The sequence below is a fragment of the Pongo pygmaeus genome, chromosome 10, assembly GCF_028885625.2.
Source record: "Pongo pygmaeus isolate AG05252 chromosome 10, NHGRI_mPonPyg2-v2.0_pri, whole genome shotgun sequence".
NCBI lineage: Eukaryota > Metazoa > Chordata > Mammalia > Primates > Hominidae > Pongo > Pongo pygmaeus.
This window is the reverse complement of record NC_072383.2, coordinates 6,130,932-6,146,903: the sequence shown is the minus strand read 5'-3', so window position 1 is coordinate 6,146,903 and position 15,972 is coordinate 6,130,932. Positions and strand designations below refer to the sequence as shown.

At 51.6% G+C, this 15,972-nt stretch overlaps 1 protein-coding gene across 1 annotated transcript in view; it reads left to right on the top strand.

The window, feature by feature from the left end:
• The window catches only part of VWF (von Willebrand factor), a 175,656-nt gene that overhangs the window by 53,244 nt on the left and 106,440 nt on the right, over positions 1-15,972 (top strand). Inside the window, exons 11-15 of the mRNA XM_054442726.1 lie at positions 5,825-5,961; positions 6,715-6,853; positions 8,029-8,129; positions 13,041-13,236; positions 14,000-14,215. Coding sequence (XP_054298701.1) covers positions 5,825-5,961; positions 6,715-6,853; positions 8,029-8,129; positions 13,041-13,236; positions 14,000-14,215 — 789 coding nt within the window. The remainder of the gene's footprint in view (positions 1-5,824; positions 5,962-6,714; positions 6,854-8,028; positions 8,130-13,040; positions 13,237-13,999; positions 14,216-15,972) is intronic.

Sequence of the window (15,972 nt, the reverse complement as noted above, 5' to 3'; positions counted from 1 at the left end):
CCTGTTTGCTGAAAGGATTAAGGTTGATGAGCTGTAAGGCCTGTATGGTCATGATTGACTAAACAAAGAGGATACACATTCTTTGGAAAATTAAGAGGTAGAAGGGCCTGGTAATTCTTTAGGCTTGAAGGGACAGTTCTAATGGAATTTTCCAGAATGCCTAATATGAAGACCATGGCGTGGTCCAAGAGCTAGGAACACCAGGTCACCAAATGATCCCTCCCATCCTGTCCCTGCCCTGGAAAATCTGCTTAGGAAAAATTATTGAGCAATCTCTGCCATTTGCTTTCTCCTCTGTTTGGCCTCAACTCTATTCTATTTACTGCAAACCTTGCCCGTTCAAAGCTCCCTTCTGCCCCACCTTCCAATGACCTCAGACCTTGCCCTCTGTGGTCACTCACGTGGTGTGTTCTATGTGATGGCCACTGTGCTCAGCACTTTCCGGTTACAACCTGTGAGGCAGGTGCAATTTATTCTCATTTTAGGAAAGCAGAAACAGACCTAGAGAGGTTAAATGACTTGCCCAAAGTCACACAGCTGCTACGAGGCAGAGCCAGGGCTTGAACTCACAACTGCCTGACTTCTTACTTTTTCCCTTCCTTTTCTTCTCCTTCCTAGTCCTAACCTTTGGTGGCCTGAAGTGGGTTGAGCTTGGATACCTGGGATTGTATTTAGGGTCTGCGAGTTAAAGACTTTAGGATGACTCAGGACCTTATCCAGTGCCCTCTACACTGGGAAAATTCTGGAACTAGATGTGGGCTAGATCAGTTAGTCTTGCAAAGAGATGGCCACACAGCCAGGTTATCTTTTGTGTAACCCTTGAAGAAGGCACAAAGGAGAAAAGATTGCTCTTGAAAGGGATATCTGTGCTCCACTGAACATAATTACACCATGTCCAAGACTAAAGGAGCTCTTTGGAAGACATATGAGTTGCTGCAATTAACCTGTGAAAACACTTTTAACATCTAAATAAGAAGCACTCATTGTATGAGATCTGTGAGCCACAGTGGATGGAACTAGGAATTCAGTTTATTGTGTGTGTGTTTTTTTAGACGTTTGTAACCACCAGATTAGGAAGTCTTAGCAAGTACTTACTGTAGGGTGGGTCTTCCATCCATCGTCCTTCCAACTGTCCATTCATCCAAGTACTATTTGAACACCCACTATGTACATGATGGACTGTTTTCTGGGGCAGACAATACAGTCCTCTGGTCTTCAATTCAAAATCTAGAAGATGACTTTGCTGAGGATGTAAGACATTCTCTTGATGTCTTGATGAAAAGATAAACAGTGTCAACCCTGTCTATTAAGTGGTTTGATATTTTGCCAACAAAACCACTACGCTCTTCTCTGCATTCTCAAAGCCCTGGCTCTGACCGTCTTTTTCTAGTTCGGGAGTTTTGTTGATCATCGCCTCCCGGCCCATTTGCGCCCACGCACACGAGCGTATTTCCACACCCTGCCATGACTCAGCAGGCAGTGGGGCTGTCTGATGCTCCCAGTGTGATGGTGATACCTGCAGATAGAGCTTCTGATGGGAAGAATAGGCAGTATGGTTCTGGAGGGGATATGCTTGGCTCTGCTTGTAAAGTGAGGAGCAGCCCAGAGCTTCTCTGCAGCCCCTGGAGGAGGATGATAATGACATCAGGCATATGAGAAACGGTAGGAGCCAACCCGGGAGGCAGTTTTAGGTGGCATCGAGGGCTCTGGGCTCTGCAGCCGGACAGACCTGCCCATATCAGATCCCTGTTCAGTTTCTTTGGGAACTTGGACGAGTTGAACTTCTCTATGCTTCAGTTTCCTCATCTGTAAACTGGGGATAATAATGAGCACTTCGTAGGAGCAACCAATGAGATGGTTTCCATGGAGCACTTGGAAATGCATCTCATGCCAGGCACAGTGGCTCACGCCTGTAATCCCAGCCCTTTGGGAGGCTCAGTGGGCAGATCACTTGAGCCCAGGAGTTGGAGACCAGCCTGGGCAACATGGTGAAACCTCATTGCTACAAAAAATACAAACATTAGCCAGGCATAGCGGTGTGTGTGCCTGTAGTCCCAGGTAGTTGGGAGGCTGAGATGGGAGGATTGCTTGAGCCTGGGAGATTAAGGCTGCAGTGAGCTGTGATGGCATCACTGCACTCCAGCCTGCTGGGGTGAGAGAGATCCTATCTCACACACACACACACACACACACACACACACACGCAAAAAAAAAAAAAAAAAAAAAAAAAGAGAAGAAAAAAAGAAAAAGAAAAAAAAATGCATCTTGGGCCAGGCGCGGCAGCTCATGCCTGTAATCCCAACACTTTGGGAGGCCAAGGCAGGTGGATCATTTGAGGTCAGGAGTTTGAGACCAACCTGGCCAATGGTGAAACCCTGTCTATACTAAAAACAAAAACAAAAACAAAAAACTCACAGAAATTAGCTGGGCATGGTGGCACATGCCTGTAATCTCAGCTTCTTGGGAAGCTGAGGCAGGAGAATTGTGAGAGCTCCCGAGATAGGGGCCTCAGTGAGCCGAGATGGCGCCACTGCACTCCATGCCGGGCGACAGAGTGAGACTCTGTCTCAGGAAAAAAAAAAAAGAAATGCATCTTGTACATTTGGTAGAGATTATGTTGCAGGCTTTGGTGACAGTTTGCGTCTGGTGGAAGTCTGAGTTGCTTTGCTAAAGGCCTGTGGGTTGGCATTTCTGCAGGGAAGGCTTTAGGAGGTAGAGGGTTGTGGGGCTGGGGAAACAAATGGTCTGAGCAGGGCAGCCGCATCCAGGGCTCACTACTGCAAACCAAAGGGTTTGTTTAGAAGAGGTAATGTGCTTCCATCAGATGAGAGGTTCTGTTTTGTGTTTTTCATGAGGGAGGATCTTTATTCACATAGAAGTGGATCTGCTTTAACTTCTGGATTTTTTTCTTTTTTGAGACAGAGTTTCACTCAATCACCCAGACTGGAGTGCAGTGGCGTGATCTCAGCTCACTGCAACCTCTGCCTCCTGGGTTCAAGCAGTTCTCCTGCCTCAGCCTCCCGAGTAGCTGGGATTACAGGCACCTGCCACCACACCCGGCTAATTTTTTGTATTTTTAGTAGAGATGGGGTTTCACCATGTTGGCCAGGCTGGTCTTGAACTCCTGACCTTGGGTGATCCGCCCTGCCTTGGCCTCCCAAAGTGCTGGGATTATAGGCGTGAGCCACGACGCCCGGCCTGGATATTCTTTTTTTTTTTTTTTTTAAATGCTATTTTAGGAATCACCTGCCTTGCATTCGTTCGCCAAACTTCTAGTGCCCATCTCCATCTAGTGGTGGGCCCGCCGTTCGTCGGGGGCTGCCTGTTGCTGACTGACGGGGAATATCCTAGTGTCCCATCCTGGGTGGAGGATGGGTGAGCATGTTCGCATGGCCTATAGTTCTGGCTGACGTTCTAGCTCCCGTGGCGAACGGCTACCTGGTAGCTCACCCACCCATTTTCCTGTCTTTGTGGCTGTGTTCCTCAGTTGTACCGAGGAGATAAGCTAAATATAATATTTAGACTTCTGATTTGCGAGAAACTTGGGAACACAAGTCAGTGAAGGTCAGAGAAGGAAATCAGATGAGAGGATTAGATGCTGGCCTTGAAAGTTTTCCTTTCAAATATTTGCACATTTCTTGTTGACCCTTCTTTTCCTGGGTATTGTTAAAGAAGACAGAAGTCCATTTTCTTGCTTAGATAAGAGTGCTCTTGAGAAAACAGAGAAAGGTGGGGGCGGCGGGGGGGGGGAAGAATTCCCACCCATTTTTACTGCCCTGGGGTCAAGACATTTGACACAAATGACCATATTACTGTGTTTGTAGAATGATGATAATTTCTGAAAAATGGTCAGTTCAAAAAGGCTTTCCTGACATCTCACTGGACTTGGAATTCCAGCACATCCAGAATGGGCTGGGACGATCCTGGCCCCTATCTTGTGGCCTGCTCTGTCCTCCACGAACAGTCACCCCTCACTCCCGCTCTTCTAGAGGGGGCAGCGGAGAAGGTGGGTCGTGCTGGTGGGGGTGATCTGGGGCCTCTCCACTTTCTCCTAATTTCCTCTGGGCTAGATATGCCCTCCTGACCCACGCTGTCCTGGAAGGGATCCGCTGTCCTGGGGACCAGGCAGAGGGACGTGTACATCCCTGAGGCACCTCATCCTTAATCCTGCCTTCACACACATCCCAAAGGCAGGCCCACACCTGGGTCCAAGCCTGCACAGTCTAGCCTGGCCCCTGGCTGGGCCTGTCAGGGCACATGCGAGCATGAAGTGCCAGACAGTGAGGGCCTGTGGAGCTTGTCCTTGACAAGCTAGAATCTCTCTGTGCCTTTTGGGGACCCCTTGGCTGTGTGACAGGGCCTAGCATCAGCCCCTGGAGCTGGGCCCACATGGGATGGTCTGTAGGACCCTCTTACATTTGTCTCTCCAGCATTGGTCTAGCATCTGTTCCCCAAAGGGAGAACTTCAGGTGGAGGCTGAGGTAATGCTGTAGACAGCCAAGCTTCCACTGTTTGGAGGGTCTCAGGGGAAGCCCTGTGCACTCTATGTGTCCTCATCTTTGCTTCGATCCTTAGAGAAAGGAAATCACACACACACCATGGAGTGGCTGGGTGGGAAAAGTCTTCCTCCTTCACCAAATGGCAGTGGTCTCTCTCTCTATATACATTTCTTTTTCTGTAGAGTAGGTAGCAAAGATGAGAGCAGGTGGAGGAAATACATAGGGGAGGTTGGGAAGGGATCCAGATGGGGAGGTTGGGAAGGGATCCAGATGCCCTTTTCAGCTGTAATGGGTCCATGTTTGGCCCTGAAGATGGGATTGCCTCAAGCCAGGCAGCTTGATGGAGAATCACTGGAGACATTGGCAGAGGCCTCCCCCAGCCAGGACACCTTCCAGGATGTATGATCTCAGTTTGGAGGTGCACTGGGCCACAAGTATGGGGCCTAGGCTGGGGCGTGGGGGAGGTGGCGTGGGAATTAGGGTGGGGACAAGTTGAGGGCTTTGGGTTGCAGGGTGATGAAGGGGAGTCCTAGTCCCCACCCACAGATGTGTCAGCCTGGGCTGGGAAGCTGGCGCTGCCGAGGTCAGCACTGCCCGGGTGGTAGTGAGATCACGAGCAGATGGCCTCCTGGTTCCCCACTGGCCCTGGCTGGAGTCACAGCGTGGGCTTGCCCCTCTGAGGACACAGGAAGCAATGGCCTTAGAGTCGTCCCTCCGCTGGTGAGGAGGATGGAGTCCCCATTTTCACTGCTGAGCTCCAAGACTGTCCCGCCTCACCCTCCCACCTCATCCTGCCTCTGGGCTGCCTACTCTGCCCCCTGGCCTCCAGGGACTCTCCAGGGGTGACACTGTGTCCCAGAGCCCCTCCACACTCAGGTTCAGAGAACCCCGTGCTATTGGGCAGCCTCCCCCGGCCAGGCACTCCGCTGACACCAGTCTGAGGCTGGTGTGGCACTGATGCCAGTGGGAAGCGTGGGACGTGGCAGTGAGCTGTGAGGGAGGAGGGGAGGCTGCAGGGAGCCTGGAAGCAGGAGCATGGGTTCCTACGTGATTCCACCACTGACTGAGTGTGGCTCTGTCACCTTTCTTAGTTGCCCCATATGTAAAATGAGGCCTTGACCTGAATGACCCAGCTCTGACATCTTGCAGTTTTAGGAGCAGGAACCGAATTCTCTCGGAGAACTCGTTTTTAGACTGGCGTGGGCAAAGGACGTCCATGCAGTTTTGGGGAGATGGTGTCCTGCTTGCATATGCATTCCACCTTGGCCAGCCCAGGGGAAGTCCCCTCACCTCCCATTCTTCTCCCTTCCTCTGTGTCTCTCCAGGGGAGTGCCTCGTCACAGGTCAATCCCACTTCAAGAGCTTTGACAACAGATACTTCACCTTCAGTGGGATCTGCCAGTACCTGCTGGCCCGGGATTGCCAGGACCACTCCTTCTCCATTGTCATTGAGACCGTCCAGGTGAGCTTTACCAGCCCGGCAGCTGGTCGGGTGGTAGCCCAAGGTGCTGCGTAGCTGCTAGGCTGAGTGGGCAGCCCCTGGAAGGCATGGCGCATTGCTTTCTGTGCATGAGGGAGGTCTCTTCCAGACTTCAGTTAGCCCCTCATTCATCCAGAAACCCAGCCCATCCCCTCTCTCCCTAGATGCTGGGGGAAGGCATCCTGCCCTGACAATAATGCCTCCTCAGGGCTGGCTCAGCTCCCCACCCAGGGGAAGCATCCTCCTCGGGTCTAGCCTGTTGACCCCATAACTAACCCTCTGATGTTTGGAGCTGGAGATGGCTGGGGTGGGGGCAAAGAGGGCTGGTCTTGTGTTCTGAACTCTGTAGTACATGTGTGGCTTCCTTTCTGTAGGGATGGAAGCAAAGATGAGGACGAAGAGAATGCACAGGGCTTTCCTTGAGGATCAAAGTCTCTGATTCTCTTTGGAACAGTAGGTCCAAGGAACACGATGAAGCAGAGGCCCATGGTTCTTTATAAGAGACTAGGCCAGGCTGGGAAAGACACGTGCAAGGATGCACTTAGCAAGCCTTCTTGCTGCACAACTCTAGGGGGCCCCATTCACATGGAGTATTCTGGGAGAATGAAGTTGTAGGTTGTGAGAAGGCCAGAGGCTCTCTGGGGTTGGGGCCTTTCTCTGATTAAGAGGGTCCTGGGCTGGGGAGCTGGACAGGCAGGGGGTACAGCAAAGTCACCCTGTGTTCCCTCTTGGCAGTGTGCTGATGACCGCGATGCTGTGTGCACCCGCTCCGTCACCGTCCGGCTGCCTGGCCTGCAGGACAGCCTTGTGAAACTGAAGCATGGGGGAGGAGTTGCCATGGATGGCCAGGACGTCCAGCTCCCCCTCCTGAAAGGTATGCTTCGTCCTGCTCCATCAGGCCTGGGGCTGGCACAGCCCATCCCTTAGCACCTTCCTTCTCAACCCTGGCCACTGTCCTTAAGGACCTGCATGCCTCTTCCATGGGAATGTGATGGAGAGTTATCTTTGGAAGGCAGGGTGGGGTGCTTGGCATGCATCCCTCCAAGAAAGGAAGGCTTCCTGGAGGAGGAAGACTAGAGAAAGAAGCCTGTAGATGAAGAGGTTGCTCTAGGCCTGGGACAGAGTGTAGATGGGAAAAGGGAACCGAGAGGATTTTTATTTGGCTTGAACCAAAGGGGCCAGTTGAGTTTTGGGCAGGTGGTTCTGGTTTGCTCTGGGGTGGGACGGGGCAGAGGCTGATGCTGAGAGATCAGGGGTGGCTGGTAATGTCACACCAGAGAATGCCACTTGAGGCAAGGCCAGGTGACCCTCTGGCGTGTCTAGAGGTAGCAAAAAACCTACCTGTCCAGTATCTTCACCCAGGTTGCACTGTGCCTGTCAAAGCAAACCTGCTTTTGCATAGTAAAGCTCCCAAACTTCAGACTCAAAGTGGCTCTCAGACTCTTGCTTCTTCTCCACAATTGCTGGCCACTTTGTCGCTCATTATCCTAGCACTGCACACAGCGGATGAACTTGGGCTAGTGGGTACCCAGCATGTCCATGGGTGTTATGCTTTGTGTCTCCTTATGAGATAATGTTTGTTCCCCCAGGGCAAGGGGTGTGCTCCTATCTGTCGCCACCTTCCCACAGAAGCAACAATTGCTGTGTTCAGTGTTGTACACAGCATCACTCAGACATGAGGTGGTGTGCAGTGGCACATTCAGGTGTCGTGGTGTCAATGCTAGAGAGATCCCCTCTGCTCCAGGGCACCCGCCTACGGCCCAGGATGCAGGAGCCTCTGCCTCCCTCCTGTGGCAGTAGGGGGAATGGCAGGTCATAGCGGGGGTGCAGAGGCTTCTTCCTGGGGGACCCTATTTGCGCTCTGTCCACCTTGATCACCCTTCCTCCTGACACCCCCTTAAACCTCATGGCCACTCCATCTGCCCCTAAGTCATTGCTGTTCATTGCTACTGTCCTTTTGAGACACCCTATTTCCCGCCAAATACATCTGCCTGCCACCACCCTGTCCTCTCCCCACCTCTGCCTGAGTCCTGTTCCGCTGGGTTCCAGGTGACCTCCGCATCCAGCATACAGTGACGGCCTCTGTGCGCCTCAGCTACGGGGAGGACCTGCAGATGGACTGGGATGGCCGCGGGAGGCTGCTGGTGAAGGTAGGTCCCCTCACGGGGTACTGGCTCCCTGCGGCCCGACCCTTACAAAGTACCCCTTGTGCTCTGGGTAGAATGGCTTTGTGTGGTGGGAGAAGAATTCCTTTCTCCTCATGGCCTACACCCTCAGAGCGAGGAACAGGCCTCTCTTGTTTATGAGGCTGGTGTTTGTTTGCTGGATGCCCCTTCTTGGCCCCAGGGATTCTTCCTGCTGGGCTCTGCTATCCCAAGGGCCTCTAGACTGGGGTGGGCTCTTGTGGGGCTGGGCAGGCAGCAGGTTTGCTGTCCAATCTCCTGGCTGAAACAAGGTCCGGGAGCAGGGGTGCCTCCCTGGGTGCCCACTGTGGGCAGTAAGGGAAGAGCCAGATTGGCACTCTCAGCTAAGAGAAAGCCGCCCCGTCTGCCCGGGAAAGATTGCTTAGGAAACCACCAGATTCTTCCCCTTGGCACTGGGACTCTGCATGTGTGGGCCACTTCCTCTTGTTCTTGGTGGTCCTAGAATCACACTGGATAGCAATCCATACTTTTCACTGAGCCTCCATCTACACTGTTTCTCTGGAAATGACCCTGACAGGTGAGCAGTGCAAATATTATTACTGCCATTTTATAAATGAGGCGACCAGGGCACAGGAAGTGGAGGGACGGTCCAGCACTCCAGAACTTCCAGGGCTAGGATAGACTCCTCTGATCAGAGGACTGATCCCACTCTGGCCACCCCCAACCCTGTCGTGGCAGAGCGAGGATTAGTTCTCTGCCTCATGCCTTTCCCATCAGAACAAAAAGTGGTTCTCACTTTTTGGTCTTGAATGCCTTTACACTCTTAAAAATTATTGAGGACCTCAAGATCTTGTAGGAGGATTATATTTATTGGTATTTACCAGATTAGAAATTAAATTAGAGACATTTAAAATACGTATTTATTAACTCATTCAAAAATTATAATAATAAACCCACTACACATTAATATAAACATCACTGTTTTGGGGAAAAGTAACTGTTTGCCAGAACAAAAATAAGCAACAAGAATAATGCCACTGTTGTACATTTCTGCAAATTTCTTTAATGGCTGGCTTAATAGGAGACAGCTGGGTTCTCATATCTACTGCTGCATTCAATCTTTTGCAATATTGCATGTCATGTGGCCTCTGGAAAATTCCACTCTATACTTGTAAGAGAATGAGGAGGGAAAAGGCAAATAATGTCTTCATAGTATTATAAAAGTAGTTTTGGTCTCGCAGACCCCTTGAAAAGGTCTCAGGGACCCCTATGGGTCTCAAGACCACACTTTGAGAACCACTGGGCTAGATTATGCCTGGGATCCCTGGAGAGCCTCCTCCTGCCTCCTGGGGTCCTGTGCTCCACAGGGTCCTTGCTATAATCCTGGGCAGCAGGGGCAGGGTGGCGGGTATCGCCCAGGAGATCCTGACGTCCTCCATCCTCGTGTGTCTATGTTCTTTCTCCTGTCTTAGAGTTCCTGAGGGAATTTCAAACTAACTCTTTTTTTTTTTTTTTCTTTTCCTTTCATGAAAATAAACCTGCAACCACAGACCATAAAGCAGGAAGGTCTGGGAGATCCTCTTGTCAACCTCCCATTTCCAGTAGGAAATAAAGAGCCATTATTTCTGGAGCAGGAGTAACTTGCCCTGGGCCTCACGGTCGTTTAGTTACAGGGCAAGGACCAGAACTTGGGTCTCCTGGTTCTGACCAATCTTGCCTCCTGCACCCCGGTCTTCAAGGGGGTGCTTCACGTTGGCCAGTCCACTTTCTTTTTGTTTTGTTTTCTGAGAGAGGGTCTCACTCTGTCGCCCAGGCTGGAAGGCAGTGGCATGATCTTGGCTCACCACAACCTCCGCCTCCCAGGCTCAAGCAATTCTCCTGCCTCAGCCTCCCAAGTATCTGAGATTACAGTAGCTGAGATTACACCACCACGCCCAGCTAATTTTTGTATTTTTAGTAGAGATGAGGTTTCACCATGTTGGCCAGGCTGGTCTTGATCACCTGACCTCAAATGATCCACCCTCCTCGGCCTCCCAAAGTGCTGGGATTACGGGCATGAGCCACTGCGCCCGGCCAGCCAGTCCACTTTCTTAGTGCTCTCCACCCCCGCACTTTCTCCCCTTGATCAGCAGGGCCGTAACTTCTCATCCTGGGCAGCTGCCCTTCCTCCCCTCAGGTTTCTTTGGTCTTTGTCTCTCCCCTGAGGAGAAGAGAGGCCAACTTCTTTCTGTGGGAGGGGATGTAGGGTTATCTTTGGGGGTGGGTTTGTCTCAGTTTAGCTAACAAGAAGAGGTTTCCTTGGCCAAGATTCAGGACAGGGTCAGATGACCCTATGGCCTATAGAACTGTCTTTTTATGTATATTTTTCGTTTTTCTTTTTCTTTACACAGATTCCTGGGGCTCATGGAAAGGGACTGTCTTGTGGGTTTTATTATGAAGCAGGAAAGGGGGTGTTTGAGATGGGGCAGGAGGTGGGGAGGCTTAGAATGCTGACACCAGGGCTTTTGGGGATGGAAGTGTGGAGGCGAGAGCTGGAGGGAGGCCAGCTGGGGCAGAGGCGGTGCAAGAGGAGGTGCTGCTAGGGGCCTCCTGGTCTCCTTCCCCTGGGTGTGGTGTGCATGCTTTGTCCCCGTGGGGCTGGCGGTCCAGGCAGCAAGACTCCAGCCAGCAGAAATCACACCCTCTGTGTGCTGTTTCCCTGCCCTGCTGGGTGCCCTGCAGGGCCCAGCTCTGCCTTAGGCATAGTGGTGTGGAAAAGATCCTTGCACAGGCTTCACTTAGTCAGAACTGTCACTGAGCAGAGGTTTATTTCAAATAGTGAGTATCGCTAAGTGACACTAAGAGAGTCTCTAAGTGTCATGCCCACTCTTCTAACCCTGGCCGAGCTGACCTCTGAGACAAGCCAAGGGGATGGGAGAAGACCTGGTTTTAGAGTGGGGCATGGGGGTGATGGCTGGCCTGGTGGGGGTAAATGAAAACGCCTTTGGGGAGCATCAAAATCTGAGAAAGGAGAGAGAAAAGATGCTAAGAGGTGGGAAGGGAGTGGAGGTGCACCACTAGTTATGCCACCTTGCCCAGGATGCCCTGACTATGGGCATTGCATTCCAGCCCATCAGGAGGAGAACCTAGTCATTCACTTACTTATTCATTCATTTGTTCAATGATTCATTCATTCAACAAACACTTATTGAGTGTCTGCTGGCACTGCTGTGGACTGAATGTCTGTGTCCTCCCCAAATTTATATGTTGAAATCCTAACCCCCAAGGTGATGGTGTTAGGAGGTGGGGCCTTTCGGAGGTGATGAAGAATGAGATTTGTGCCCTTATAAAAGACCTCAGAGAGCTTGCTAGCCCCTTCCACCATGTGAGGACACAGCTAGAAGGCACCATCTGTGAACCGGAAAGCAGGGTCCTCACCAGACACCAAATCTGCTGATGCCTTCATCTTGGACTTCCCAGATTCCAGAACTGTGGGCAATCAATATCAGTTGTCTATAAGCCACCCAGTCTGTGGTATTTTGTTATAGCAGCCTGGAAGGGCTAAGACAGGCACCATTCTGGATGCTGAGATTACAGCAGTGAGACAAAACAGACAAAAATCCTTGCCTCATTTAGCTTAAGTTCTAATGGAGAGAGACAGACAATAAACAAAGCAAACAAGTAAATTATATTATAGATCGGAAAGTGATAGATCCTGGGGAAATAAAGCAGAGAAAGGGGCAGGATGTGCCAGGGTTGGGGGGGATTTAAATTTTAAATAAGGAGGTTGGGAGAAGGCCTAATGTGACAACATTTGATATTTGTCAAGCAAACAAGGAAACATTACTCTGTCCCCTTTCTTAACAGTGTTTACTTGGGTTTGATTTCTACGGGCCTGGGACCTTCTACTGGATTGTTAACCCTGCATTTTGTTAGGTTGGAGCTGGAAGCTGAAAAGGGGCTCTAAGAGCTGACCTTAGCCCCTGAGGGATTCAGAACGCAGGGAGGTCGTCCCATCTTGGTAATGATATGCAGAGAGGGAGTCAGGACTCCTGGGTCCCAGCCCCCGCTCCACCTTCAAATCGGGGTCCTCTCCTTAGAAACCTGAGCAGATGCCCCAGCTGTGTGGGGGAAGGGCAGGTTCCACTCTCCTGGTTGTCCCCTAATGTGCACTTTGGGCTCAGAACTTTGTTCAGTTCTGAGAATGGACAGTAAACCACATGCTGATGGCCTGGAGTTTGAACTGTGCCGCTGCTTTGCTGCTGTCACCCTGGCAGGCTGCCTCAGAGCCCCTGCAGACCCCTACTCCTACCCATCAGCACCCCCAGAGTCTTCTGTGGCTTGTGGCCCTTTCTCTTCAGTGATGCCCAGGGCCTGAGTGGCAGGCAGCAGGTTGGGAGGAGGTGTTTCTTGTCATTAACCGTGAGCTCCCTGAGGGCTTGGACCACACCTGGCAGCCTGCTGGGCCCACACCGAGTGACCAATGTGAAGTCTTCCTATACAGAGGGGCCTTGAGTTTGCATGTGACTCTGGGTGGGGGGATCAGGCCCACTGGTGTGAAGGGCAGAGTGCTTTGGGCTGGGCTCAACCTGGCTACTCACCCTAGCTCCGCCACTACCTCCCTGACCTTAGGCAAGTCACTTTGCCTCTCTGGGCCTCCCTTCTCCATCCTTAAATGATCTGATAATTTCTAAAATCCCTTGTGGCAGTACAGGGCTCTGATGATTTGGGAACAGGGATGGAGCTGGTAAATTTACACTGCAGTTCCCTTTATTTTTCCCCCTTTTGCAGCCTAGGGCTTAGCTGCCTTTTATTACATTCATATTTATTTTTCACCCGGGGAACTTTTTTTTTAAAATTAAAACAATCTCATTAGTGAAACAACTATGCCGCTGCTTCCGCGGCAGCGGCTCCAGAGTGGCCTGGTTTCTCCCGCAGCTGTCCCCCGTCTACGCCGGGAAGACCTGCGGCCTGTGTGGGAATTACAACGGCAACCAGGGCGACGACTTCCTTATCCCCTCCGGGCTGGCGGAGCCCCGGGTGGAGGACTTCGGGAACGCCTGGAAGCTGCACGGGGACTGCCAGGACCTGCAGAAGCAGCACAGCGATCCCTGCGCCCTCAACCCGCGCATGAGTATGTGAACCTGGGGGCAAGGCGAGGACCTCGCAGAGTCTCGAGGTCCCCACATCAGTGCAGTGCGTTCCGGAGGCAATGCTCCCACCGCGGGGGGCAGGGGCGGGGAGCGAGGAAACGGGTGGGGCTTTGTTTTTACCGTCAGCACTTGATCATCTGAACTAGGCCATCTGCTCTTCAAAGTCCCTTTATTGGGCGCCCTCCGAGGGCCAACCCCGGGAAAGGAAAAAAAAAAAAAAAAAAAAAAAGGCTACCGAGGCGGGAGGATCGCTTGAGGGCAGGAGTTCGAGACCAGCGTGGGCAACGTAGGGAGCCCCCCCATTTCTATGAAAATAATAATAATAAATTTGCCGGGCGTGGTGGGGTGCGCCTGTAATCCCAACTACTTGGGAGCTACGTGGGACAGTTGCATGAACCCAGGAAGTCAAGGCCGCAGTGAGCCAAGATCGCATCTCTGCACTCCAGCCTGGGCGACAGAGCAAGACCGTGTCTCTAAAAAAAAAAAAAAAAAAAAAAAAAAATCCACAGTCCCCGTCCTTCGACGTTCCCAGTCTACTGCAGCAGCAGCAGCTTACAAACTCAGCTTTAGATGATTGTAAGATAAATGGACTGGGGGGTGGGGGTGGCATTTGCAGATTTCTCTGCGTGGCCTTGCAGCCCTCTGTTAGCAGCACTGGGCTATTTCCAGGGGAGTGTTGGCCGGGAGGGCGTGGCACCCCCGTCCTCCCCACCACATCCCGGGCTCGCTCCTCTCGCCCCACAGCCAGGTTCTCCGAGGAGGCGTGCGCGGTCCTGACGTCCCCCACATTCGAGGCCTGCCATCGTGCCGTCAGCCCGCTGCCCTACCTGCGGAACTGCCGCTACGACGTGTGCTCCTGCTCGGACGGCCGCGAGTGCCTGTGCGGCGCCCTGGCCAGCTATGCCGCGGCCTGCGCGGGGAGAGGCGTGCGCGTCGCGTGGCGCGAGCCAGGCCGCTGTGGTGCGTGTCCTCCCTGCCCGCAGCCCTCCGGGCCGCCCCCCAAATCCGTCCACGTGTGCTTTTCGAAGCCCTTTCTCTGCATTATTTCCTGTGGAAAGAGGGCGTAGGGCATTGTGACAAACATGGGTGGGGAGGACGGTTCATTTGCACCCACTTTTGCCTTCCACCTCCCAGCAGGACAGGCGGTGGGGACCGGCTGATGATTCGGGCCTGTTCCAGGAAGACAGGTTGGCTCATCCTACCTGGAGGCATAGAACTTGGGGATCCCTGCAAAGCTTGGGTTTCCCATGGCCGCTGCCACCTAGTGTTCGTTCAGCACACGTAAGGTCAGGCTGTGAAGCGAGTGGGTCCCAGATCCCACTGGGTCTCCGCATCCCTTGAGAGTCCAATGAAGGCAATGGGAAATTCACGTACACACCCTTTGCTTGTAACTCCAGGCAAACCACCGATGGACAAAACCTCTGGCGTTGTATAAAGTTATGTAAAGGTGAATTACATCACTGTTCCCAGTTGGCTTTAGATTCTCACTCTGCACTGCTGGATTCCTGGCACCAGAGTTGGTATCTGCTCCCACTCTCTGGTCCCTTGGGTGGCTGGATTGTGCTAACTTTTTTGTTTTTGTTATTGCTCTGGGGACATTTGCTGCATGCCCAGTGTGGTCGGGCAACAGCGATGATGTAGAACTACAAACTTACTGTTAGAGTCACAGATGGAAACGGCCGCCCTACTAGGTACCTGTCACACTAAGTGAAAGGATGAGTAGATTCAGGGCAGGGAAAACCAAGGAAGGCTTTCTGGAGGACATGTACTTGGCTATGGTTTTAAAAAGCTGCTTTCTTGGCAGAGAAGACTTGTTTCCAATGGTAGAATCGTAGTAAGCATAGAAGTGAGGAGTATATTCTGTTAAGAATAAGACATAGTGGATATTCTGTTTTTTAGGGTAAAGTAGATGTGTTTAGAAATTAACATGTAGGTGTAGTCCCAGCTACTTGGGAGGTTGAGGCAGGAGGATAGCTTGAGTCTAGGAATTTAAGGCTGCAGTGAGTTATGATCGGACCACTGCACTCTGACCTGGCCAACAGAGAAAGACCCTGTGTATGTATGTGTGTATACACACACACACACACACACACACACACACACACACACATATGTAAAGTAGATGGTCCTGTTGGAAGAGGAGTTATGAGAAACAGTGAAAGGAATTAGCTTCTATATTTAAGGAGCAGTTTAGGCATGGGGACCCTAGAAGTGCTACTATTTTGGGTCCAATGAGCCAACTCATGTTTTGAGTTGTAGAAATGTCATATGAAAGAGGAGCAGAGACAACAGTAAGGGCGAAAGGGACAGGCACATAATGCAGCAGTTGTGCCCTTCCCATTCCTCCAGCTCTGGGATGTCTTGGGGATCCACAGGCTAAGGGCTGGGACAACTGGGTCTGGGTCCTTACTGGCAACTTTCCCGTGAGGTACCAGTTATGTGACCTTGAACTCTTCACGTAACCTCTGTGCACTTCAGTTTCTTCCTTAGCATTTGCTATTTAGAAATTGGGGAAAGTAATGAGGAGTGAATTAGATGCTGCTTGTGAATATTCTTTGCTTGTCCACCAATGTTAGAAATGACGCATTATCAGTATGTGGCAGCATCCGTAGGATTTCCTAATTTAGGACATTCTCCTGGAATGCTAAGGGCCCACTGACATGTTCTTTAATCTGTCATGAGCAGCCATTCTTAACCTCCACTGAACAGAACAGGGG